At 45.2% G+C, this 24,165-nt stretch overlaps 1 protein-coding gene and 1 long non-coding RNA gene across 2 annotated transcripts in view; one reads left to right on the top strand and one right to left on the bottom strand.

The window, feature by feature from the left end:
• The window catches only part of WDFY4 (WDFY family member 4), a 260,133-nt gene that overhangs the window by 218,144 nt on the left and 17,824 nt on the right, over positions 1 to 24,165 (bottom strand). The window contains exons 4-11 of the mRNA XM_082407126.1: positions 23,340 to 23,474; positions 21,514 to 21,703; positions 18,967 to 19,156; positions 17,891 to 18,048; positions 15,832 to 16,284; positions 14,822 to 14,926; positions 13,198 to 13,388; positions 5,931 to 6,511 (exon numbers count right to left, since the gene is read on the bottom strand). Coding sequence (XP_082263252.1) covers positions 5,931 to 6,511; positions 13,198 to 13,388; positions 14,822 to 14,926; positions 15,832 to 16,284; positions 17,891 to 18,048; positions 18,967 to 19,156; positions 21,514 to 21,703; positions 23,340 to 23,474 — 2,003 coding nt within the window. The remainder of the gene's footprint in view (positions 1 to 5,930; positions 6,512 to 13,197; positions 13,389 to 14,821; positions 14,927 to 15,831; positions 16,285 to 17,890; positions 18,049 to 18,966; positions 19,157 to 21,513; positions 21,704 to 23,339; positions 23,475 to 24,165) is intronic.
• LOC309635651 lies at positions 6,504 to 23,478 on the top strand. Its single transcript, XR_014248944.1, has 3 exons — positions 6,504 to 6,665; positions 17,809 to 17,930; positions 23,397 to 23,478. It is a non-coding gene; the product is annotated as an uncharacterized lncRNA (long non-coding RNA).

Here is a 24,165-nt window from a genome sequence, read left to right as displayed (position 1 = left end):
ACTAAAATCTAGAGCAGAGAAATGAAACATAAAAAAGAGGAAACTTAGAAAAATATCATATAAAACCACCAAATTAAAATGACAGAAAATCAAGGAAAAAGAAACAATGAAAATACAGACCAACCAGAAAACAAAAGATAAAATGGCAGTACTGAGTCTTCATATACCAATAATCACCCTAAATGTAAATGGATTGAATTCACCAATCAAAAGACACAGAGTAGCTGAACAGACTTAAAAACAAGACCCAACTATATGCTGTCTCCAGGAGACTCATCTCAGCTCTAAAGACAAATATAGGCTCAAAGTAAAGATATGGAAAATGATACTCTAAGCAAATGGCAGCCAAAAAAAAAAAAAAAAAAAAACAGGTGTAGCCATACTCGTATCAGACAAAACAGACTTCGAGCCAAAAAAGATAAGAGACAAAGATAGACATTATTTAAAGGGGATAATCCATCAAGCAGACATAACAACTATTAATGTATTTGCACCTAATGTAGGAACACCAAAATATATAAAGCAATTTTAACAAACCTAAAGGAAGAAATTGACAGCAACATAATAATAGTAGGGGACTTTAATACCCCACTTACATCAATGGATAGATTACTCAGACAGAAATTCAACAAGGAAACACGGGCCTTAAGTGAAACTTTAGAGCAGATGGACTTAAATGAATACAGAACATCCCATCCAAACTCAGCAGAATATACATTCTTTTCAGGTGCACATAGAAATTCTCAAGGATAGACCATATGTTGGGACACAGATCTCAATAAATTTAAGAAGAATGAAATCATATCAAGCATCTTTTCCAATCACACCTGTATGAAACTAGAAATCAACTACAAGAAGAAAGCTGGAAAAATCACAAATATGCGGTATCAAAATCTGTGTGATGCAGCAAAAACAGTTCTAAGAGGGAAGTTTATAGCAACACAGTCTTACCTCAAGAAATAAGAAAAATCTCAAGAAACAATCTAAACTTACACCTAAAGGAACTAGAAAAAAAAGAACAAACAAAGCCCAAAGTCAGCAGAAGGAAGGAAATAATAACAACCATAGTGGAAATAAATGAAATAGAGACTAAAAACACAATAGTATGAAACTAAGACATGGTTCTTTGAAAAGATAAACAAAATTGACAAACTTTTAGCTAGACTCACCAAGATAAAGACAGAGAAGGCTCAAATAAATAAAATCAGAAACAAAAAGGAAGTTACAACAGATATCACAGAAATACAAAGGATTTTAAGAGAGTACTCTGAACTGCTACACACCAACAAATTGGACAACCTACAAGAAATGGATAAAATCTTAGAATCACACAACTTTCCAAGACTGATTCATGAAGAAACAGAAAATCTGAATAAACTGATCACTACTAAGGAGATTGAAACAGTAATAAAAAATATCACAAAAAACAGAAGTCCAGGACCAGACAAATTCAGTGGTGAATTCTACCATTCAAAGAAGAATCTCAGACTCTTCCAAAAAACTGAAGACAAGGGAATGCTTCCTAACATATTTTATGAGGCCAGCACTACCCTGATACCAAAACCAGACAAGAACAACACACAAAAAAGAAAATTATAGGCCAATGTCTCTGATGAACATAGATGCAAAAATTCTCAACAAAATATTAGCAAACCAAATACAACAATACATTAAAAGGATCATACACCATGATCAAGTGGTATTTATTCTAAGGATGCAAGGGTAAGTCAACATTTGCAAATCAATCAATATGATACATCACATAAACAAAAAAAGGATACAAATCATGTGAGCATCTCAATAGAGGCAGAAAAAGCATTTGACAAGATTCAACATCCATTTATGATAAAACTCTGAATAAAATGAATAATGGCCATAAATGACATATATGTCAAACCCAGCTAACATCATACTGAACAGTGAGAAACAAAGCTTTTTCTCTTAGATTAGGAACAAGAAAAGGATGCCACTCTCACCACTCTTATTTAACATAGTAGTGGAAGAATTAACATTGTTAAAATGTCCATAATTACCTAAAGCAATCTACAGATTCAATGCAATCCCTATCAAAATCCCAACATTTTTCACAGAAATAGAATTTAAAAGTCCTAAAATTTGTATGGAACCACAGAAGGCCTTGAATAGCCAAAGCAATTCTGAGAAAAAAGAACAAAGCTGGAGGTGTCACACTCCCTAATTTCAAATTATACTACAAAGCTACAGTAATCAAAACATATATAAAGAACTCATACAGGGACTTCCCTGTGGCACAGTGGTTAAGAATCCGCCTGCCGATGCAGGGGACACAAGTTTGAACCCTGGTCTGGGAAGATCCCACATGCTGCGGAGCAACTAAGCCCATGTGCCACAACTACTGAAGCCCACGCGCCTAGAGCCCGTGCTCCGCAACGAGAGAAGCCACTACAATGAGAAGCCCACACACTGCAACGAGTAGCCCCCACTCGCCGCAACTAGAGAAAGCTCGCGCACAGCAACGAAGACCCAATGCAGCCAAAAATAAATTAATTAATTAAAAAAAGAAAACTCATACAACTCAACAACAACAACAATTTTCTAAATGGACAGAGATCTAAGTAGAGATTCCAAAAATGACATACAGATGGCCAACAGGCACGTGAAAAGATGTTCAACATTACTAATTATTAGGGAAATGCAAAGCAAAACCACAATAAGATACCACATCACCCCCACTAGGAGGGCTATAATCAAAAAGACAGATAATAACAAGTGTTGGCAAGAAGGTATTCAAACTGAAACCCTCACACACTGCTAGTGAGAATGTAAAATGGTGCAGTCACTTTGGATAATGATTTGGTAGTTCCTCAAAATGTTAAATGTAGAATTACCATATGATTTAGCAGTTCCACTCCTAGGTATCTAGCCAAGAGATATGTAAACATGTATCTACACAAAAACTTGTACATGAATGTTCATAGCAGCACTATTCATAATAACCCCAAAGTGAAAACAACCCAAATGTCCATCAGCTGATAAACGTATAAGTAAATTGTGATATACACAATGGAAAATTATTTGTCATTAGAAAGAATGAAGTATTGATACATGCTACAACATGGATGAACCTTGAAAACATTATGCTAAATTAAAGAATCCAGAAACAAAAAAAAAATCACATACTGTATGATTCTATTTATATGATATATCCAGAATAGGCAAGTCCCTAAATACAGAAAGTAAATTAGTGGTTGCCTGGGACTGGAGATAGGGACAGGGGAAATGGAAAATAATGGCTAATGGGTATGGAGTTTCTTTTGGTGTGATAAAAAATGTTCTAATCAATTGTGGTAATGATTGTATATTTTTGTGAATATATAAAAAAAAATTATTGTACATTTTAAATGGGTGAATTTTATGGTGTGTGAATTATGTCAAAATAAAGCTGTTTTTTCAAAAGATAAAAAAAAAAAAAGAATAAATCTTCTCTCAAGAAAACGTCAGGCTCCTGAGATTTTACTGGCAAGTTCTACCACATAGCTAAGGAATAGAAATAGTAGGACTTCCCTGATGGCACAGTGATTAAGAATCCACCTGCCAATGCAGGGGACACACGTTCGAGCCTGGTCCGGGAAGATCCCGCATGCCACAGAGCAACTAAGCCCGTGTGCTGCAACTACTGAGCCTGCAAGCCACAACTACTGAAGCCCGCACGCCTAGAGCCCGCAAGCCACAACTATGAGCCCGCAAGCCACAACTATGAGCCTGCAAGCTACAACTACTTAAGCCCGCATGCCTAGAGCCCGTGCTCTGCAATAAGAGAAGCCACTGCAATGAGAAGCCTGCTCACCACAAGGAAGAGGAGCCCCGCTTGCCACAACTAGAGAAAGCAACGAAGACCCAATGCAGCTAATTAATTAATTTTTAAAAGAAAGGAATAGAAATAGTAATCTTTCCATAAACTCTTTTAGAGAATAGAAGAGGGAACACTGCCCAATTTATGAGGCTAACACAAATTTCATAGTAAAAATAGTCAAGAAAGGAGTGTGAAAGGCTTAACTTTCTAAAGAAGAAAAACTCTTTTCAAAAATTAGCAAATCAGGGGGCTTCCCTGGTGGCGCAGTGGTTGGGAGTCTGCCTGCCGGTGCAGGGGACACGGGTTCGAGCCCTGGTCTGGGAAGATCCCACGTGCCACGGAGCAACTGGGCCCGTGAGCCACAATTACTGAGCCTGCGCGTCTGGAGCCTGTGCTCCGCAACAAGAGAGGCCACGATAGTGAGAGGCCCGCGCACCGCGATGAAGAGTGGTCCCCACTTGCCGCAACTAGAGAAAGCCCTCGCACAGAAACGAAGACTCAACACAGTCATAAATAAATAAATAAATAAAAGAACGTGAATTTCTAAAAAAAAAAAAAATTAGCAAATCAAATCTAGCAATAATTATATCATGAACAAATTGTGAAGGAATGCAAGGTTAGAAAACTAATTGATTTACCAGATTAACCAATGTAACAGGAACAATCATATGATTATTGCAGTAGTTGGAGAATTGACATCCATCCCCCTCACCACCAACCCCCTAAACGTCTGGCCAAAGGGGGCTCTCTTTGGAGAAACACGTGCAATGTCTTTCAGAAGAGCGTCCTGTGGTGTTAAAGGCAAGATGACCTGGAGAGGTGGCAGGCAGGATAGTTTACTGAAATATTAATTTGTGTTTTGTCATTGCTGCTTCAGAGGAATGAAAAAAAGACACCAACTATTTTGTTGCCTTGTTCTTTTGTTTTTCCCCTCTCGCTCCAAGGGGGTGGGGGGTTCTTTGTGCTCCCCTGCTTTAGTGGAATTCTGTTACAGGGATGAAAGCAAAAGGTTGTTTATCAAAGTATGGGGTCCTTGAGGAGATGAGCCTGCAGAAGTAAGAGAAATTGTCCTTGTTAGGGGAAATGGAAGCAGCAAGAAAGAACAGGAAGAGTCCCATGATTGGGAAGGATGCTGTTGTTTGTGTCTTACAAGTCAAGGACCTCACCCACACACTGGCAGTGCCCTGGCAGGGTGGGGGGGGGGGGGTGGGAGATAAGACCTAGGAAGGCAAAGGTCGCCGGGCATACCAGGGAGGCTGGGCCCAGGCATCAAAGCTCCCAGGAGCAGCAAAGACGCCAAAGAAGAAAGTGAGCCTATGGGCAGCAGAGCCCTGCCCTCAGTTTCCAAGAACGGGTAAGCTTCCCTGGTTCTCCTGAGACCCGACAGCATCCCCCAGCCCTGTACTGAGTTGGATTGGTTTTCTGCCAGCTCTCAGGGTGGGGGTGGGTGATGGGGAGAGGGGCTTGAAGACAAAGTTAACTTGATTTAAAGAAGACAGTCCTGCTGTCACCAGCAAGCCCACTGGGGTCCCTAGGAAAAACAAGATGGAATCTAGGTGATAAAATAAGGTCTCACCTCTTCTGTGCTTAGTCTAGTTTCACTTGCTCATAGGGTACTGCACACAGAGGCCCCGCGCCAGGCACCTCAGCCCGGAGTTCCTAGTGCGAAACGGCTGCGCAGGACACAGCAGCCCGTGGATCGTGCGCAGAAGCGCTGCACACGATACTCAATTCAAGATGGCGGCGGTGAGCTGTGGGCAGAGACACTCCACCCGGCACTGCGATCTCCGCCCCCTCCCCCTCCACTATAGATCCCTAAACGGCAGCCCCACCCCTGGCCTGTCAGGAGAGCAAGTGAGCTGGCACCTCTCCATTCTCTGATAAAAGAAGAAAGCTTTCCTTTGCTTCTGAATCCAACTCCGTCTCGTTCTATTGGCTGCAACAACGCCGGGCGGAAGCACCTACTCTGGAGGATAAGTAACAATGTGACGCTGCTTCACACCCAGTTTGTACTACGCATGCGCGGGGTGTCTGCGGAGGACTCGGGAGACAGAGATACACTGATGACAGATTGGGGAAGCAGGCAGCAAAGCTCTACCTGTCCTCCAGGTCTGGCCACTGCTTGAAGTTTCCCTGGGGGTCACTGCCGGCTTCTGCACTCTGAGCGTCCACAACCGCCTCCTGCCTCGCCCTCGGGGAGTCCTTCAGGTCCTTGCACAGGTGGAGGGTGCCTCGGGCCATGCTGTCCAGGAAGCTGAGGATCTGGAGGCAGCTCTGTATCTTGGGTGGGAGTGGGCTGGCAGAGGAAAAAGCCGCACTCGTCAAATCGGCAAATGGCCTGGCCTTTGTGTCCTCCCAGGAGTGCGGAGGAGCGCCCTCTTCCTCCAGGGCCCCGAAACAGCCCAGCAAGCAGAGGTCCTCTGCCAGCTTCTCAAACAGCCCCGTCCTCCTAAAGAAGTCACTGTTGACGGGGTCCAGGTACAGTGCTGCAGACACAGCACAGAGGGTGTGCAGGACCAGGTCCAGGGTCTGGCTGGGGGACACTTCCCCCCAGGTCTGCAGTGGGGGCTCCCGGAGAGACCCCTCCAGGTCAGAGAGCAGGGACAGCAGCCCATTGAACCCACTGGAGACTCTGAAAGCAGCACGGCCTTTGGGGGTCTCCAGGATCCGGAGCAGAGACTGAAACCAATGAGATACAAGTGAGTGAGATGGAGGAGGCAGATCTTTAACGCTGAGCTCCCACCCATCCCTGCCAAAGCGTTCCGGGTGCTCTTCTGCGCTCCACTCCGTGGGAACAGCGAGCTACCGATGCGCGACTCTGAGACATTGGGAGGTCAGTACCATTCCTCTTACTTTTAGTTTTGGGTTGTGCCTCAGTGTCTTCATTCAAATGGCTGCTCTTAAAGGCTATGCTGCTTTATAGGGTTGACTTACAGTCCTGTATCTTGACTTAAATGCATCTCCCTCCACAAAGCTTGCCCTGACCCTTAGCTTGTTCTCATCCCAGGCTGAGTGCTCACACCTCTAAATCCCCAATCAAAACTCTCACCACACTGTATTGAAGCTACTTGAAAATTGTCTCAGCCTTCCCCTGGATTGAAGCCCCATGAAATCGGGCTTGTTCACTGCTGTGGAACATAGCACCTACTTAATAAATATTTGCTAAACTTATGGAATGAACCATTTCCTGTATTGCAAAAGGAAACTCACAGTGAAATCTATGTAAAGCAACTTATTACTATTTACCTCCCTCTCTGTGCAAGCACAGGTACTTCTAATAAATGAAAGATAGTCAAACAAATCTACTTAAAACCTGGTGTGAAAATATGAGGAAATTAACGTGGAGAAGAGAAATCCTAATGGAAGGAAACATATAGATATAGCATATAATATAGACCGTGTGTGGAGTTTAGGCTATTACAACACACATATGCAATCTACCTTCTCCAGATTGCTGAGATTTTTACTGGACAGCCAAACTTTTAATTCCTTCTAAAATCAAATATTTACTAAGCACTTCCAACGTACTATTCATTGAGCCCAGTGCATGATATACACTAGGTATTCAATAAATGTTTCGGAAGGAAAGAAGGACTACATTTAAGAAGTTCTCATTCTGTGGTAAAGTTGCACACCTAAAAGTGAAGAATGCATGGATGATTTTAGATAAATATCAAAAGCCTCTAACTTTTGGTATTTAGTTATTTACTATTCATGAAAATTGCATGGGACTCCATCGAAGACCCAGGCTTCTTAGGCATGTTTCCCAGAGAATGGCCAGTCCCTATAGTTTTGCTCTGGAGGAAGATTTGAATTGTTTTGTCCTTTCAAATGTTTAGTGTTCAGTGAGGATTGTCTGGGCAGGCACAACTTAAAGTCAATTTCAGGATGCTTGAAACAAGTTTCAAAGAGAAAAAATAAAAAGAAATTCCCAATTTGAGAGAGAGGGGGTGATGCTGTGTCTTAAGTGCATGGTTTAGGGTGACAGCCTATAGCATAATGCATGAAAGTCCATTGACAAAGAGAAAACTGGTGGGTCAGAAAAAAGGAGGGAAGGGATTAGATTTTTTAATTCTCATACAGAGAAAGTCAAATAGAAATTCAGTAAAGTTACAGGTAGCTATGAAATATGAAGTCATGCACTTTGCGGGGCAAAGATAATTTTCCAGCTCTATCTCTAAAATGCTGGTAACCCTAACCTAACACTAGAGTTTATCTGAAATAATATAATGTGTACCCATAACACCCAAATTCTGTTATCTAATATTATATTCTGCTACATGAAGCCTGAGCTGCTTGGCAGGCAGTCAACCCAAGCTTGGGGTAGGGAAGCACAAAATGAGCCAGGACTAAGTAAATGTACACAGGCAAGGACTCTTTCAAAGATGGAGAGAAATGATGACCAAGGAGCTACTTAAAGTGCTCCCACGGCCCCATCAATGACATTTCAAGAAATTAAAAACAAAACAAAGATTGTAGAGACTAGGAGAATCTATAAAAGGCCAAAGGCCACGATTATGTTCAAAATGGACAAATTATCATATAGAGTGATGTAGAAAGATTCATCCTTACCAATGTGGGTCAGTTGATCTTTTCCCAGTTATAGGAGAAGAAAATGGATGACTTATGGTGGTTAGATCAAAGACTACCCACCACAGCTCAGGGGGATGACTGTGGGGAAATTGAATTGTCGTTTTGTTCTTTAAAAGAAGCAGCATCAGGGCCACCCACTAACGGGGGATCAAATGAGAGTGGTGGGATAGACTTCAGGGAAATGGGCTTTCCAGACCGCCTGAAAGCTAGAAGCAAAAATGAAACATTAAGGACTAGGCAGTGACAACTGCTTTCTCCTCCTGGGTGAGGATATGACCTAACTACTTCTGAATTTGGCTCAAAACCCAGGAAAGTTTGACATTTGTAGACAGGTCCTTAAAGAGAAGATTGTATATAGACTGTTAGAGCAGATTCTCCAGAATAGTGACATTTGGTGAATGTAAAACCTTATGGTTTAGCAACACAGAGCTTTCTAGACTAGGCACGGCCTTTCTCTTTATAGACTGCATCCCACAGCTGCCTTCCCCAAACCCCACCCCCAACCCCAGGACACTGGGGCCAGTCCTCTGTGCCTGCCTTGTGTGAGCAACTCACTCCGCACAGAATATTATTTCTTTGATCAAGTTGGAAATGAACTCTAACCTTGAAGTGCATGTGGTGGTGGTAGTTTCTTCCCGCCAACTGATAATCCACACAAAAGGCTGAACATTAACGTGTGGTACAGCATGCATTGCATTGTCTGTCTCGACCTGTCTCAGTGTGACTCGTGCCATGGAAAATAAATAACTCACCGAGACATCAGGAAATCTTAAGCTGTTAAACTGTAAACTGTCTAGATTTATGTGAGTGCTTTCAATGGCTCCTAAAACCACTATGAGGTTGTTCAAGGCAAATGGAATGAATGGAGCGCTTCTGTTTATCACATGACACGTGACAAAACAAACACCAAAAAGAGAGAGTAATTAAAAAATAAAACTAATCCGATTACAAGCACTTGTCTAAGTGCTGCATGACCACTAAAACCCCCCCTCTTTCCTTAAGAAACCATCTTCCAGTTGTCCAAGTTGACACCAGATATTGCTCAGAAGGTCTCCATCATTCAAGGAATGTTGAGAGCAGATATTTTAAAAAGAAAGCAAACCAATAATAGTCCTCCTTATGATCTGTGTCTCTCAGAGCGTCTATCCTCTGTAATTCCTAGATGGCTCTTTTCTCCTCCTGTTGGGAGGGATGGAGAAAAAAGAAATGGCTGACCTTAATTGTTGCTTTGTTTGATTTATTAAATTCAGAGTCATTATCTAAAATGGGGGTAATCTCATTAGAACTCAGACTGCTCTATTATTTCTTGGGATGGGGTTAATTTCATATTTGCAGAGTCATAAAGTAAAGAGCCCAAAATCCAATTACAAAGGCTTAATTTCATAGCAACTAAAGAGAAACATTTCTATCATAAAGGAAAATAAATACTGCACTACTTCGGGAAACGATTTGTCAGGAACTGGGGACTTGGGAGGAGGGTCTCCATTACTGTCATTCAACTTTGCATGATAATGCATCACCTAGGCTTGAGAGTCTACGGAAGGGAGTAAATTTAATCAGCTGAAGTCAAAGTAATCAGGCTAGGGTTGACACATTTCAAGAAAGGTCAGCGTTAAGCACATTTTCTCCTCCTTAACTCAGTTACCATGTCATCGTCTCTGAGTTAGTATTCCTCAAGCTTGAATCTATAAAATGGATGTCTGCTGCAAAGCGCTAACTATGTTAGGACTAACAGGATTTATTTCACATTCTATTATTTGTTATTGCTCATAATTTTCCATGTGTCATGCTGGAAGACCGGTGAGGTAATGCAATTAAGCTCAGAGTTGAACAGCTAAATGTATATTAGCAAATCAATCTGAATTTGTGCATAACCCAATCATGGTCCCACTGGCCATGGAGAGGAAATTCATTTGCTTACATTATTCTTTAACTCGGTTATCATTTGCCAGAATTAGGTGGTGAAGTCACATTTGCCTCTGTATTGGTATGGAAGCACCACTGGATTTTGGAAGCAACTGCCTTAAGTCACATGTTTCTGGAGGATTTTTCTCCTCCAGAGCAGCTGGCTGATTCTCAGGGAAGGGAAATGAGGGTGGCACCGTGATGTGAATACACTTCAGAGATGACAAACCTTTATTGGGTGGTGGGGCAGGGAGTCCTGCCTTTGAGGTCCCCACCCTCCATCACTTTCACCTCATCCTACATCTGACCCACTTTGCAGGCACAGTGCTTTGGGCAGAGTCCACTCTCAACTACCAAAAAAGGAAATCTAGCCAGAAAGAACTAATTTTACACCTTTGTTTCCCAAGGGGTTCCCAAAGTGATTTAGAACAAAGGCAGATCCCACATCAGATTCCAGCAAACGTTGGCTAGTTGCTCACACGACTCAGTGGTGGGCAAGGCTGGAACAGGCTCTGGGGCCCAATCCTTCCCCACCACCCACGGGAGCTGCAACGTGTTCTCACCCTAGTCCTGGAAGAACAATGGCGGCTTTAGGCACCCTCCCAACTGCCCAGCAGTGACTTGGTACCCAGGGAGAAGACAGCACATTGAGTGCGGGGTATGGCTCTGTTAAATAAGCTTACACAGTGTTCATCCCTGATGTGCTCTCTTGATAGTGTGATTCTGAAATGATATTGAATCTGTAAAACACCATAATGGCTTTACATTGCTAATTCTAGAAATTCAGTCCTATTACCCAAGGGCTGACACTCCAATAAGGTGCTTCTGGGCTATAGAGTAAACAAGATGAACTTTCCAGGAGCAAAGCAGAGAGCTTTTCTGTAATGGACACAAAAACACTTGTGCTCTCCAAAACTTTTCTCTCCATGAATCTGTTTGACTTTCAATAGGAAAATGTCAGAAATAGATAGGGCTTCCAATTATTCACCCAATAGAAAACCAAAGTCCTAACTGCCTTGCTGTCTGCCTTCCCTGTTCCTTATTAGAATGAGGCTCATGTGAATTAAGCTGAACACAGACATATGAGAAAAAATGCAACAAACAGCAAGATGAAGAGGAAAAATCACCAGATTTTAAATCACTAGTCTTAGATCCAAACTCAACTTCACCATTCAGTATTAGAATCTCTCAGGGCCTATCTCTGCCCAATATTAAGATAGGACCACATGAAGCTAAGGTGCATTCCAGCTGTAAACTGTCATTAATTCTTGATATCTCTCTCCCTTACTCTCCCCTTTACATGCTCCCCTCAATCCTGTTACTTCACATAATCATGGGACTCCAGTGTCTTTCAAAAGACCTTTAACTTTCCTTTTTTGTTTCATCACCTTCACTGATTTTTTGACCCTGTGATTAAATCACTGTTTTGGTTCCTGTCATCTGGGAAATACATGATAACTATGGTCATAATGCCACTTCTGGATGGGATTCTCATGACACATTGGCCATGCCGAACTCCACAGGATTAGGTCATGAGATGACATGAATACAGTTGCATCAGTGCCTGACACTGGCTCTGCTGAGAAATAAAGTAGGTAAAATAAACTGAATGCCATTCTCTAACTGGTAAAATGGTTTTGTACAGAGATAGTCATGGCTAAATAAGGTTGAGGGTTTAATTTTGGAAGTCAGAGCGACTTCGTATTGTATAAAATTCACCAGTGATCCAGAGTGGCATGATAATGAAACATGAGTGTGTATTGCATAGGGGGTTCTTTTGCACATAGATGTGACAGGTCCCCAAGTCAGTTCCCTGGGGGATATTTGAATTTACATCTGCTCTTCTCTTAAACAGCATAAACAAAAGAAAGGGGATTTTTTTTTTTTTTTAAGGCATAAGCCCGCAAAGACAAAAGAAATGGAAAAGCAGGAACAGCAACAAAATTGTGAGAGCTGTAAGGCTGATGATGTTTATTATCATCTTTAACTGTTTTAAGATAACTTGATGATTATTAACAATACTACAAAAACAAAAATATATGCTTCTCTTTGTTGTCCAGAGGTGACAGCCTAGTTTTACGTCTCCCTTTGTAACCACTGTTCCTGTGCCTTTGACTGCCTTTTGCTTCCTCTTCCCAGTTCAGATGTTCCCTCCTCTGCGAGCCTTCCTCAAACATGTAAGGCAGCATTGGTCTCTCCTACTTCTCTGTTCCCATGGCAGCCTGCCTTCAACCTCTGGGGCATTACCACGCTGCATCACCACGATTGCTTACTTAATATTAGCCCTAGTCTACGAGCTACCAGTTGGCAAGGGCTGAATCTCATACAACTGTGTGTCCCGAGCACTCTGCATCAGACCTGGTAACTGGTAGATGCTCACTAAATGCTGGGCAAGTAAACAAGGCTGCTGCTTGGCCACCACCAATTTGGGCTCCACTTCCATGGTTTACAGTGTGGCTGGGAAGTCGCTGCCCAACTAGGGACGACATTTCCTGGCATGTCTTGCATCCAGATGAGTCCTGCCCAGAGAAACTTGGACAGAAGTTAACATGCACCAGTTTTAGGCCTGAAAAAGAATGTGTGCCGTTTTCTCTGCTCTCCCTTCCTTTGTCTGATGGCTGGATTAGATGCCCAGGTGACTGCTGTCCCTGAATGACACTCCTCCCAATCACTGATTGGACGGTACGTAAGAAAGAAACCTCTAATGTGCCATGCTATTGAGGATGGGGGATTTATTTGTTACAGCAGCCAGTAGTACTCTACCTGTATGATACAGTGACCAACTAAATGAATGAATGCATGGGCAAATGCCGATCACCTGCTGCATGTCCATGGGAAACCCATCACAAAGGAGGACTTGACATCACCTTCAGGAGATCCAGTTTCAGCTGCAGTTCCCCTTGAGTGGACGAGCACAAAGCGCCCACAATGATGCTCATGTACTCCTCGGCGTTGATGACCGAGAGCTGCTCCAAGATGCTGAGAGAGGCTGCCCGGTAACACTCACCGTCCAGGAAGATCTTGATGAAGGGCACCATGCCGTGGTCTTTCAGGACAACTGGGGACCAGACAGAGAGTATGGGGCTAGAGCGATGGGGGCCTTGGCACCTTAGCTTCAATTACAAGGAAAGCTTTTCCTTACAATTTCCAAGTTTGTTTGGCTACATGTGTATGTGTTTTTTCCACGCATTAGGAATTTTTTTTCAAAATCCGTACCTACTGTTAAAATAAGAAGAGGAAGAGAGAAACTATGGAGCTGAGAATTAAAAAGAAAAACTGCTTTCTTCTCCAGTGAGAATTCTGTTTTTGAAAAAAAATTTCCCCCTTTTCTGTTTTTAGAGACGTAAGTAATACAAACTTTAATTGGCTATACCTCTGGCATTTATTTCCACATAATCCCCTAATCCAGGGCCAATGGCAATTCTCTCTTATCTCTGCCCAAATTCTTATTGAAAGCAAACCAGAATTTAAGAGTATGTTTAACTCGTAGGTAGTTTCTTGTGGCAAGGTGGGCGGCACGCAGGATCTAAGAAATTTGGCTAATGGTATGTTTTTGTTTAAAAGTAATCCTAAGAATTTCTTCCCCAGGATTGATCTTTGAAGTAATCACATGTAGAATAAGAACTAGGAAGTAACTGAATCGTTCAAATGGTATGACATGGATTTGAGCTGGTCAACTCCATAAGGCAGGATTTCCCCAATTATGGGCCAGGTACCCCTTACATGGAAATCACCTTGGAAGCCTGTTTACAAGTAGATTACTAGGCTCTGCCTTGACCTGATAATTAGATCTCTGGGAGGGAGCTTAGGAATATGCACCTCCCTATTAACCAGAACCTCCAGGGAATCTCTTATAGTCTAACATTAGAGATGCTCTACCATAATGAAATAATCATTCACATTTGGTATAGTTGACCTGTGAGGGCCTCAGATAAAGATGCACCAAATCACCAAACCCACTGATGTCACTTTGCTGATGCATCTGCTTCGTAGTATAACATACATGCATTTATATTTTATGCACATATTTTTAAGCATGAGAACGACATGATCTTAGGAAGCTAAACTTTATTGAATGGATGAAGCTACTAAATCCATCATGGGCTGAAAGCACATCAAATTATGTCTCTTAAAAATGATGAGCTTTCTTTGCCTGTACTTTACAATTTGAATCTTTTTTAAGTATCTATAGTCAGTGCAGCAGGATATTAAAAGATTTTACTTGAGGGAGATGGGGTTTCTGTAGTCTCATAAATTTAAGATAACTCTTTGATTCCCAACCTTATTTAGCAACCTAAACAGTAAAAAGTGTCAACTGATGTGTCTACCAATTTACTGTTGATCACTGAACATCAACCAGTGAATGGACATCAGCCACAGCGATAGTGTTGGTTATTCCTTGGATATAGCTTTTGGACAATGACATAAATCACCAGGAAATAGTTAATGTTTTCCCAACCAGTGACAAGGTGAATTTGATACCATCCTTACCTGCATTCCGAACTGATCCTTTCAGAAGCGTGACCACAGTTCTCAGCATCACACAAGTCAGTTCTCTTTCTATATCCTGAACTCCAGGATTGGACTCTTTGTTTCCTGCCATATTTAAGAAGCAATGAAGAAACATTTTTAAGTACATGTGATATGGCCCCAAATCTCCAATTCCATTAGTTTCCTATCCTCTTAAAGAAAGACGAATATCATGCTTCCATTACAAAGGAGTGTGCATCCCATTTCGTAAGATGTGACCCTACAACCCTTACATCAGAGGTTCTCCAACTTGAGTGCATCAAAATCCCCTGGAAGGCTTGTTGTAAAATCCAGGGTATGTACATGGGGCATGGTTAGGCAGGGAGAGCCCAGGCCCGTGCTCCTGAGGCAGGGTGAGGGAGTGCTGCCAAGGAGCCACGGGTGTACAGCCCAGCAGGGCATGCAACAGTGTGGCCAAGGTTTAGAGGGGCAAGCCAGCCAGCAAGGCCCTGGTGACTGACCTCTGCTCCAGGTGGGAGGCCATTGGGCCCGAGAGCACCATGTGAGCAAGGTGGCCGTATCCCAGCTGACCCCGGACATGTCCCGCACACCCTTCCATCCCGGACTTTCAAGCCTCTCTGAGCCTCCTTTCCCCTTTGCATTGCTGAGGACCTGTCCTTCTGCTGTTTCCCTACCTACATGCTCAGACAATATCTACTGCAGGAGGTATCTGAAAACTAAGAACTCATCAGGCCTGAGTTAGTCCCATGAGTCGGCTTCAAGTTACACCCATCCCTCCCACCTCTTCATGGGGAAGATCAGGCAAGTTATAGAAAACAGGGAGGCTGCCTGCGCTGTGAAGCCATGTAGCCCAGGGGTACCCTCTCTGACTCTCAGGGCACCAGGTGACATGGGCACACTCACTTTCTCTGTTATGTTAATGGGTGGTGGGGCTGGCACACAGATCAGGCCCAGCTAACACTGGCCCCCACCCATCCCCCCCTTCCCCTCCTAAAGCTCCTGGAAGGCACCTGACTTCCTCAGGATCTTGGCCTGCTTCCGTAGCTGGGCTAGCAGCAGGCCCAGGAGCCCTGAGTCCCGGAAGATGTCAGTGAAGAGCGGGTCCCCGCCGGCGATCCTGAGGACAGTTTGCAAGGCCACGAGGGTGACGAGCGGCTCTGGGCTCTCCTGGATCAGGCGCTGCACCTTCCGCAGGATCTCATGGGGCACGTAATGCAGCTCAAACACCAGGACCTCCAGCAGCTGGAAGAAGTGCATCTGCACCAGGGTCGGCTTCAGGGGCACAATCTCCACGAACTGCGAGATGGGCTGCAGGGTCCACTCCAGCAGGAAGAAGTTGCGGGCGTTCCAGGCCCACATGGTCCTGATGGATGACAGGACTTTTGTGCAGAGGACAGGGTCACTGGCTTTGTGGAAAACATTCTGCAGGACTTGGAAGGCCTGAAGATTCTTCACAGTCACCCCTGAAGATGCAAAAAAGAAATAATCCTGCAAATCATTTCTCCTGCCTATGCCTAGAAATACATGGTTGCATTATCATGAGGAAATACCATTTAAAGTTTCTATTTTCTAGCTCCTGTGGGTAAATGTCTATCAGAAGTCCAGAAAAGCCATATGCCCAGGATGTGAATAAGGCTAGAGTTGCATTGTCCAAGACGTGCTGGGTAATTAAGCATTTGAAATGTGGCCACTGTGAACTGAGGCGCGCCCCGAGTGTAAAAATATACATCAGATTTTCAAGATGTAGCACAAAGAAAAGAAGGCAAAAAAAAGTCATTAACAATTATTTGTACGATCACATTTTTTGATGGTAATATTTTGGATATATTGGGTTAAATAAAATATATTATTAAAAATAATTTAACCTGTTTCTTCTTAATTTTTAAAATTTTGCTGCTAGAACATTTAAAATTACATAATGTGGCTCACATTATATTTCCATCAGGCAGCACAGGACTGGAGGATTGGTTTCAATTAATTAAAATCAAATGATTTTAAAGATTACTAAGCAAAGTCAGTTTCATTTCTAGGCAAGCTGTTAAATAAAGACACCTTCCAAACCCACTCCCTCCTTTCTCTTCAGCTAGAAGGTTAAGTCTCATTCTCTCTTACCCAGGAGATACTTCCTCAGAGAACTCCCTGCCTCCAGCCCTCTATGCTTCAGACACTCGAGATGTTTCTGAAACTCCTCTGTAATCCAGCCACTCCTCTGTGTGTCTGCTGGAGTCACATCCAGTGGCTTTTCCTAAACTGGTCTCACAGCTTTGCAGTCTCCACCCTCTGGTCTGCGCAGGTCTCTCTGCCCATCTCCCCAGACTCACCCAGATGTTTCTGGTCACCATTTCTTTCCCCAGGCTGTACCTTCTGTCTTTATATTTCTTCCCCCTCTTTTCTACCTGGATGACCCATCCTTTGCCTTGAAACCTCTCTTGAATGGGACCCTCTGTGCAGGGTTTCCTGACTGACCCAGGCAGAGCTAATCCTCTGCACTGGTGTCACCACTGTGCCTGTTTATCAGCCAGTTATTGAGTAGATTATGGCTCAAGGTTTGTGTGATGGTCTCTATAGAGAATTTTTAAGGAGCAGACACACCTGGCCTCTTCACGGTGGTACCCAGCATGGGGCGGAGTGGCTGCTGGACAGAAATTGTCAGTACATGTTGATTGAGTTCATCAATCAATCAGTCAGTATCTTGTAGAACTAAGGAGGCACTGACTCTGAGCCTGGATGGCTGTTTCAGGGCCATCAGTCCCTGTTAGATAAGCAGATGTCACCGAGTAAGTCACACCAGAGGTGGGGATGGAGATCACAGGCTCCCTCCATTATCTGAGAGAGTCTTTGCCTTTTTAAAGCAATCATTTCCTCTCAGTCCCACCCAGGTCATCTGGTAAAATCTATAAAGGAGAGATTTTAAGTCTCCCCAAAGGCATGACAGAATCAGCCCCTACCGTATCCCTGACAGGTGCCACATGTTTGTTTCTGCACAGGGAACCAGGGAATGACCTGCATTGCCTCGTCAGGGCACAGTGCCAAGTGCTGTCAGGCACCCGGAGACACCCAGTGACCCACCAGAAGCCTCGTGATGGAACTTGAAGCCTTCCAGCTGTGGGTAAGTGATGCTGTCGAACACCTTCAGCTCTGACCTCCCACAGGTTGTCAGCCACACCACCAGCCCAAGGAGCTCCTCTAGGTGGGGGTCCACTTCACTCTGGGTCAGCCCGTCGTACCTGTGGGGACAGACGAGGCCAGCTCCCTGGACGTCTTGGACGGAGCATCCAGGTTTGCTCATGGTGCTCCCCGCAGGGATACAGAGGCAATGGAAATCGCAGTGCTGGGCAAGACCCAAAAGGTGTCCACCAGTTCAGCACCAAAAGACACAGGGAGTGGATAAAAGTCACTCTGTTTGCAAGCCTCAGCCCTTGATCTAAGGACGTGCAATTAGAATAAAGAGAAACCTGTGAAGAGCCACAGCAGCTGCTTTCCGTGGCCAGACCCCCCAAAAGTCATGAGTTTAGGGCACCAGCAGGCAGGAGCACCCCCGAAATGAGAGATTTGATATTTCAGAATGGCAACAATACAGACATCATGGGAAATAATTGGACTTTATTAGACTTCCTCATGCTTATTTCAAGAGTGAGTATTGTTTTTGTTTCTAATCCTCCCAGGGACTCTGGAAGGCAGGGTAGAGCTATCCCACCCAAGGGGCAAATTCGCTGGGTATGGATCCATCAGCTTCTACCAGTCATTGGTAGAGGGCTGGTCCTGGAGTTGTTGATCTTTGGGCACTTCCAACCCCCAAGCATATAGGCAGAGCCGGTCACAGCCATCCCAGAAAGCCCTCCAGCACAGGATGTAGATTCTGACAGGTGGCTGTTAGACCAGCCATTTGGTGGTACATGCCACCCAATGGACTTGGTAAAACTATTATTGCAATCACCCATGGGTTTCCTAAAGAAGTAGCTCCAAACCCAGCTGCACGTTGATTTACTTTTGCAATAAAAGTCTCTCTGGCCATGCCCTATGGAGATTTGTATTTCAGAAGACATTCTGAGAAGCCCCAATATCTGTCTTTCTCCAAAGCACTGCAAATGATTGTGAGGACCTTGGCTTCCACTGTTTCTTCCCCACCAAGCACAGCCACTTACCGAAGTAATACTTTGAGTAGCAGAGGGTAGCCCTCCCCATTCTCAAACTCCAGGAACAGAGCAGAGGAGACGGGGTAGGAGTCCTTCACAAAGCCCAAGACGAGGCTCACTGCCTCGCTCACCTCGGGAGCAGGGAGAGTGTCTGCAAGCCTGGAGAGGTTCTGGAGGGAGATCTTGATGCAATCCATGGCTGCAGGAAGGAAACACACCCCTGCTGAATTCAAAGGCAATAGCTTTTCTTCAGTGGTCATTCCCTCCCCACCTGCCTTTAAACTGTATATCAAGATGTGAATGAGAATTCATTCAAAACACTTTTCCACTGGCTCTTGGATCAAGAAGAAGCCTCCTCCATGAGAAGTGTCATCCTGAGAGCCACACTCGAGGGCCCAGATGGAGAGCAGGTGAAACAGGAAGTGGAAGGGAGCCTCTAAGCCCTCTGCTCTTAATTCGCAGCACACAGGACAGTCCAGGCCCATCAAATAACAAGATGCAAGACACAAGACCTGAGTGTCGCAGGAGACCTTAAGGAAACAATGCTGAGCAGAAATTAGCTTGATGAAAAGTGTAGGGAAGGATATATGAACACGTGGGAAGATGAAGGGCAAAAAGGTGGTGTGTATCAGCTACTAAAGAATCCAGAGGGTTGGAGCCGGGAAGTGTGGTCCACAAGGGAGGGGGAGGAAGACAGGCCCCACTGGTATGTGGCCTGCTGTGGAACACACTGGTTACCCCAGAGCTGTGAGAAGCCAGGGAAAGAATGGAGTCAGCAGAGAGATGTCACTGGGTTTGCATTTGGATGGATCACTGTTTTTAGGCCTCTTTCATTGGGGGAAGCCTCTTCTGAGTGCCAGGAAAGCCACACCAGTGGATCAGGAAAAGTGTCTACCAGAATTTGAGATAAGGCGTGCTCAGTCCCTCACCTGCGAGGCCAAGGGCAAGTTCCAAACTCTGCAAGCCAGGCAGGGCAGCACTGAGAGCTGTGGTCTTGGCAGGTAAACACCAGGCTAGTCCTTACTTCCTGACCTTCTCCTCAGCCTATACGCCCATGGAAGCTACTCATTCCCCTATGGCAGAGTGCTTTTGTGGCCAGCTCCTCACTGCGGTGGCATTTTTCTTTTCCAGCTGAGAATAATGACCGCAGTGAGAGACCCCCGCCACCAAGGCAGGCAGCCTTTTCTCAGGGGTCTCTGACTCCAGTCTGTGAGGGGTGCCTGGGCTGCTGAGCACCTCAGGCCCAGCTCAGCCCTGCACCGTTACCACTGGGCCCTGGCTTCACTGGGAAATTCCAGTCTTGAAACTGGAGATGAAGTTTCGTCCCAGGGCTCAATTACAGTAAGAGGGTGGGCTTGTACTTTCCCAGCTCTCACCAGCTGACACTGTCTATTACAGGAGGCCCCGGAAAGAAGACAGGTCACAGGACAAGTGTTTGTGGACAAGCAGGTCACATTGGCAGGCTCAGACCCCCACCTCTCCCAAAAAGACCCCACACCTTAGAGTTAACCCAAGGGATAGACGGTTGTGCTTCTAAGAGGCATTTCAGCTGGTGGAGCTGAAAAATGGTGCACAGTGGGTGGAGAGGTCAGCTGAAGACTTTCGTCAAAACCTTCCCCTAGGAGTTAGCCTTGCAGAGCTTCCCTTCCCGCCCCATGATGGGCCAGCACCTGAAAAAAAGGCTAATACATTTTCCCAGGATTCCGCAAGCCACAGTAGTGTCCGTGCTTCCCAGCATTACCTGGGTCCTCAGGAGACAGATGGTGCTAAGGGAGGCCCCTGGGACTGCTAAAGGAATTGATTCCCTCAGGGTATTGCCTTTGATCACACCCAAGTAATGATGCTGTGATGCTGACACCTATGGGGCAGCCACTGGGTGCCAGGTGCTATCTAAGCACTTCACATATGCCAACTCATCGAAGCGTCACAGCAATCCATTGAGATCAATGGGATTATTACCTCCATTTTACAGATGAAAAAACTGAAGCACCCAGGCAGTAAGTGCCCAAGGTCACTCAGCTAGGAGGACAGAGCTGGAGCGCACACCCCAGGCCATCTGGTTCCAGAATCTAAGTCCTTAACCCTTACACATTGCTGCCCAGAGCAGAACCTAAGGCACTGGAATCAGGCATCTCCAGGTTTAATATTTGATTCTCTTCTTCACTAGCTGGGGAGCCTTGGCAAATTCTTCTATCACTCAATCTGTTTCCTCTGCTGGAAAATGGCATTAATTATCAATATGTATCTCAAAGAAGTAAATGAGGTAACATACAAATGAGCCCAGCACAGTGTCTGTTCAACAGCATGTGTGTAGTAAATGAGTTCCCCTTTCCCTCTCTCCTCCAGTAGAGCATCAAAATGAACAATATAGACACTTTCATGAATGGACCCAAGCAATGTAGGGTCACCTACTAGGCATAGTTGGGCATCAGTGAAAATCCTGTTTGTTCATCTCTATTTTGGTCCCTGGAATCTATACTGATGCTGCAAGGGCATCCCAAGGTCTTATTCTAGAAAGTGTGCCCACAGCCCAGCCCTGGTCTCCCAGGGTCATACCCTGCAGGTATTGGATGATGCTAAGGTTTTGGGCCTTGGAGATTGCCTTCAGCACACAGAAGGTGGGCTCCTTCCAAAAGGAGCAGCTGTGCTCCCGAAGACACATCGTGGCAATCACGAGAGACTGGAGCTCGTTTCCAGAGAGAAGTCCCTCCAGACCCTGAGCCTCACCGCAAATGTTGAGCAACATCTGGAAAAAAAAGCCAAAGAGACTCTGGTTAGGAAGCCTCCTTCCTGTGATGAATTTGTTCCCTAATTTTCCATGTCTCAGCGGGAAGGATGGGGTTATATGTGGTCACCCTCTGCCCCAGACCAGGGAGGTTCAATGCCATTTCCTCAGAAGGGCCTCCATTTATACTCTACTATAAGTCAGGTCCCCTTGTCCTTATTTCCCAGCACATCTCTCACTTTTCCATCAGAGCACTTAAAAAATTGGACACTGATCATTTATTCACGCGATTGCTCTCCCCATTTAACTTCTCTATCTCTCTGTCATCTCTGTGAGAGACCGTGGGTCCGGCACAGTGACGAACCCAAGAGGAGTTCTCTACATTTTGTGGAATGAAATAAGGAAACCCTGAGGAACTCTGATGTGGTATCACTGTGGCTCACATTCTGTCCATACATGGAGAGGACCAGGAAGACAGGGCTGCACTAATTCCCTGCAGAGCACATAGAAGCCACACAGTAAAGACTTAGGTACCCAGTACTGTGTCCTGGTCACCACTTAAAATATGATTTATGTGTAGGCAAATGACACCTAAATTTCTAACAAATGCAGCTTATGGACAACCCACCATAAGTGGAATCTGCCAGAACTCATGAGATACCCTCTGGTAAAGATGATTCTGGCTTGAGGATTGGTCTAAAATGGATGGAGATGTGGACGTGCATGTTCAATGGACAGCTGCCCTGGCAATTCCCAAATGGTCCTAAGTACCTGCTCTGTGCGAGACCCTGGCCAAGGCACAAAGAAGAGTAAGATACACAGCCCCCCCACCAGAGAGGCAGGAGGAGTTTTCTGGAGAATGCAGCATCCCAAAAGCTGAGAAAGCAGAACTTGTCAGTAAGGGGGCAGGGGAGAGAGGTGAGAAGTTATGTTAAAAGTCACTGCTGGTCAGAGAGGATAGGAAAGATGGGTAATGACATGAGGACATAACATGTGATGCTTAGTGGCCTGAGATGGCCTCTGAGAGGAGAGACGGAGGTGACCTCACAGAGTGGTGAAATGCCTTTCTGTGAGCAAACTCAGGAGCCAGATTCCCAGGGTTCCAATCCCAGCCCCGACCCACCACCTCTGTGACCCTGGACTCATGTTTACTCACCATACCTTAGATCACAAAACCACACACATCCTGTGGTGGAAGAGAGGGCTCGGGGTGGTGACAGATGTGAGGTTATGGCATAAGGATGGGTACATAGCAAGTACGTAGAAAATGTTGGCTACAGTTACGCAAGTGGGGCTTAGCATATTTGTTCTCAGAGGTGCAGGGGCCAGAGACAGGAGGTTCCAGATGTCCGGGAGGGTCGCCAGGACCTTAGAACACAAACTGGAGGACAAGGAGCTGGTGTGGCCAAGTGGAGGAGGAGGAGCACACCATTCTGGGAGAGAACAAGGGCAATACAAGGATACAATGAGATGGAGAGAAACTCCATCTTCCAAATGCGTGGGGTTCCCCGGCATTTTCAGAGCCTGGGGGAAGGGGGTGAGCTGGGCCCTCCAGGAGAATAGAGGAGCTTCAGAACTAGGGGGAGAGAGATGAAAGGAGGTTGGAGAAGCACAGCTCGGTCTCGGCCCAGGGGAGTCCAGCCCTCCTCCCACTCACCTGCACAAACATCCTCTGAACTTGAACTTCACTCTCAAAAAGCTCATCCTTTTCCAGAGGAAAGACAAAGAAGAGGTAAAGACACTGGAGGAGCAGGGCTGGGAGCCCAGATTCAGCAACTCTGCCCAGCGTCTCCTGCAAGGGAAGAGCAGACGTGACCCAGGGCCGCAGGGCCAGGCAGAGCACGGCTCCAGACCCAGACCAGAGAGGTCAGCCAGTGCGGCTGTTTTAGCCACGAACGTGGGTAAGTCACTTCCTCTCTCTGGGCGACGCATTCTCAATTAAGAATGGAGGCAATCATAGGGCCCACTGGGATGGCTGTGAAGATTAGGTTTATATAAAGTGTGTATTATGTGCTCGATAAACATTATATCTTTTACACGATAGATAGATGACAGGAAGGAAGGAAAGGAGGGAGGGCAGGAGGGTGGGACTGGTGCAGAGCAGAAGTCAAGGGCTTTCCTGGCAATCACACCTCTGATTTTGGTGGGTTTCCTCCTGATGAGGGAACTGGAAACTCAGTAGGGAAGAGGTGGTTGAGAACAAGTACAAGCAACTGAATTAAGGACGTACTCAGGGCCCTTTCCATCCCTTCGTCCAGATTTAAGACGTCATCGTGACCAAAACAGCCCTATAGGTGAGGACCAATAATCCAGAGAGCCACACCGCAGCTAAACAGCCCCAGGGCTGCCAGACAGAGAGGATACAGGGAGTTGGCAGAGAGGGACCAGCCTGAGTGTGAAGCTTCCCAGGGCCTTTCTTCACAGGCTCTGCCTGCAGCTGCACCGGGATTACTGTGGCTGTAGCCTCTACATGCATGTGTGCA

Source organism: Balaenoptera borealis (assembly GCF_965194805.1).
Source record: "Balaenoptera borealis genome assembly, chromosome: 10".
Lineage (NCBI taxonomy): Eukaryota > Metazoa > Chordata > Mammalia > Artiodactyla > Balaenopteridae > Balaenoptera > Balaenoptera borealis.
Note: the sequence above shows the minus strand (reverse complement) of the source record. Positions and strands in the feature narration are given on the sequence as shown.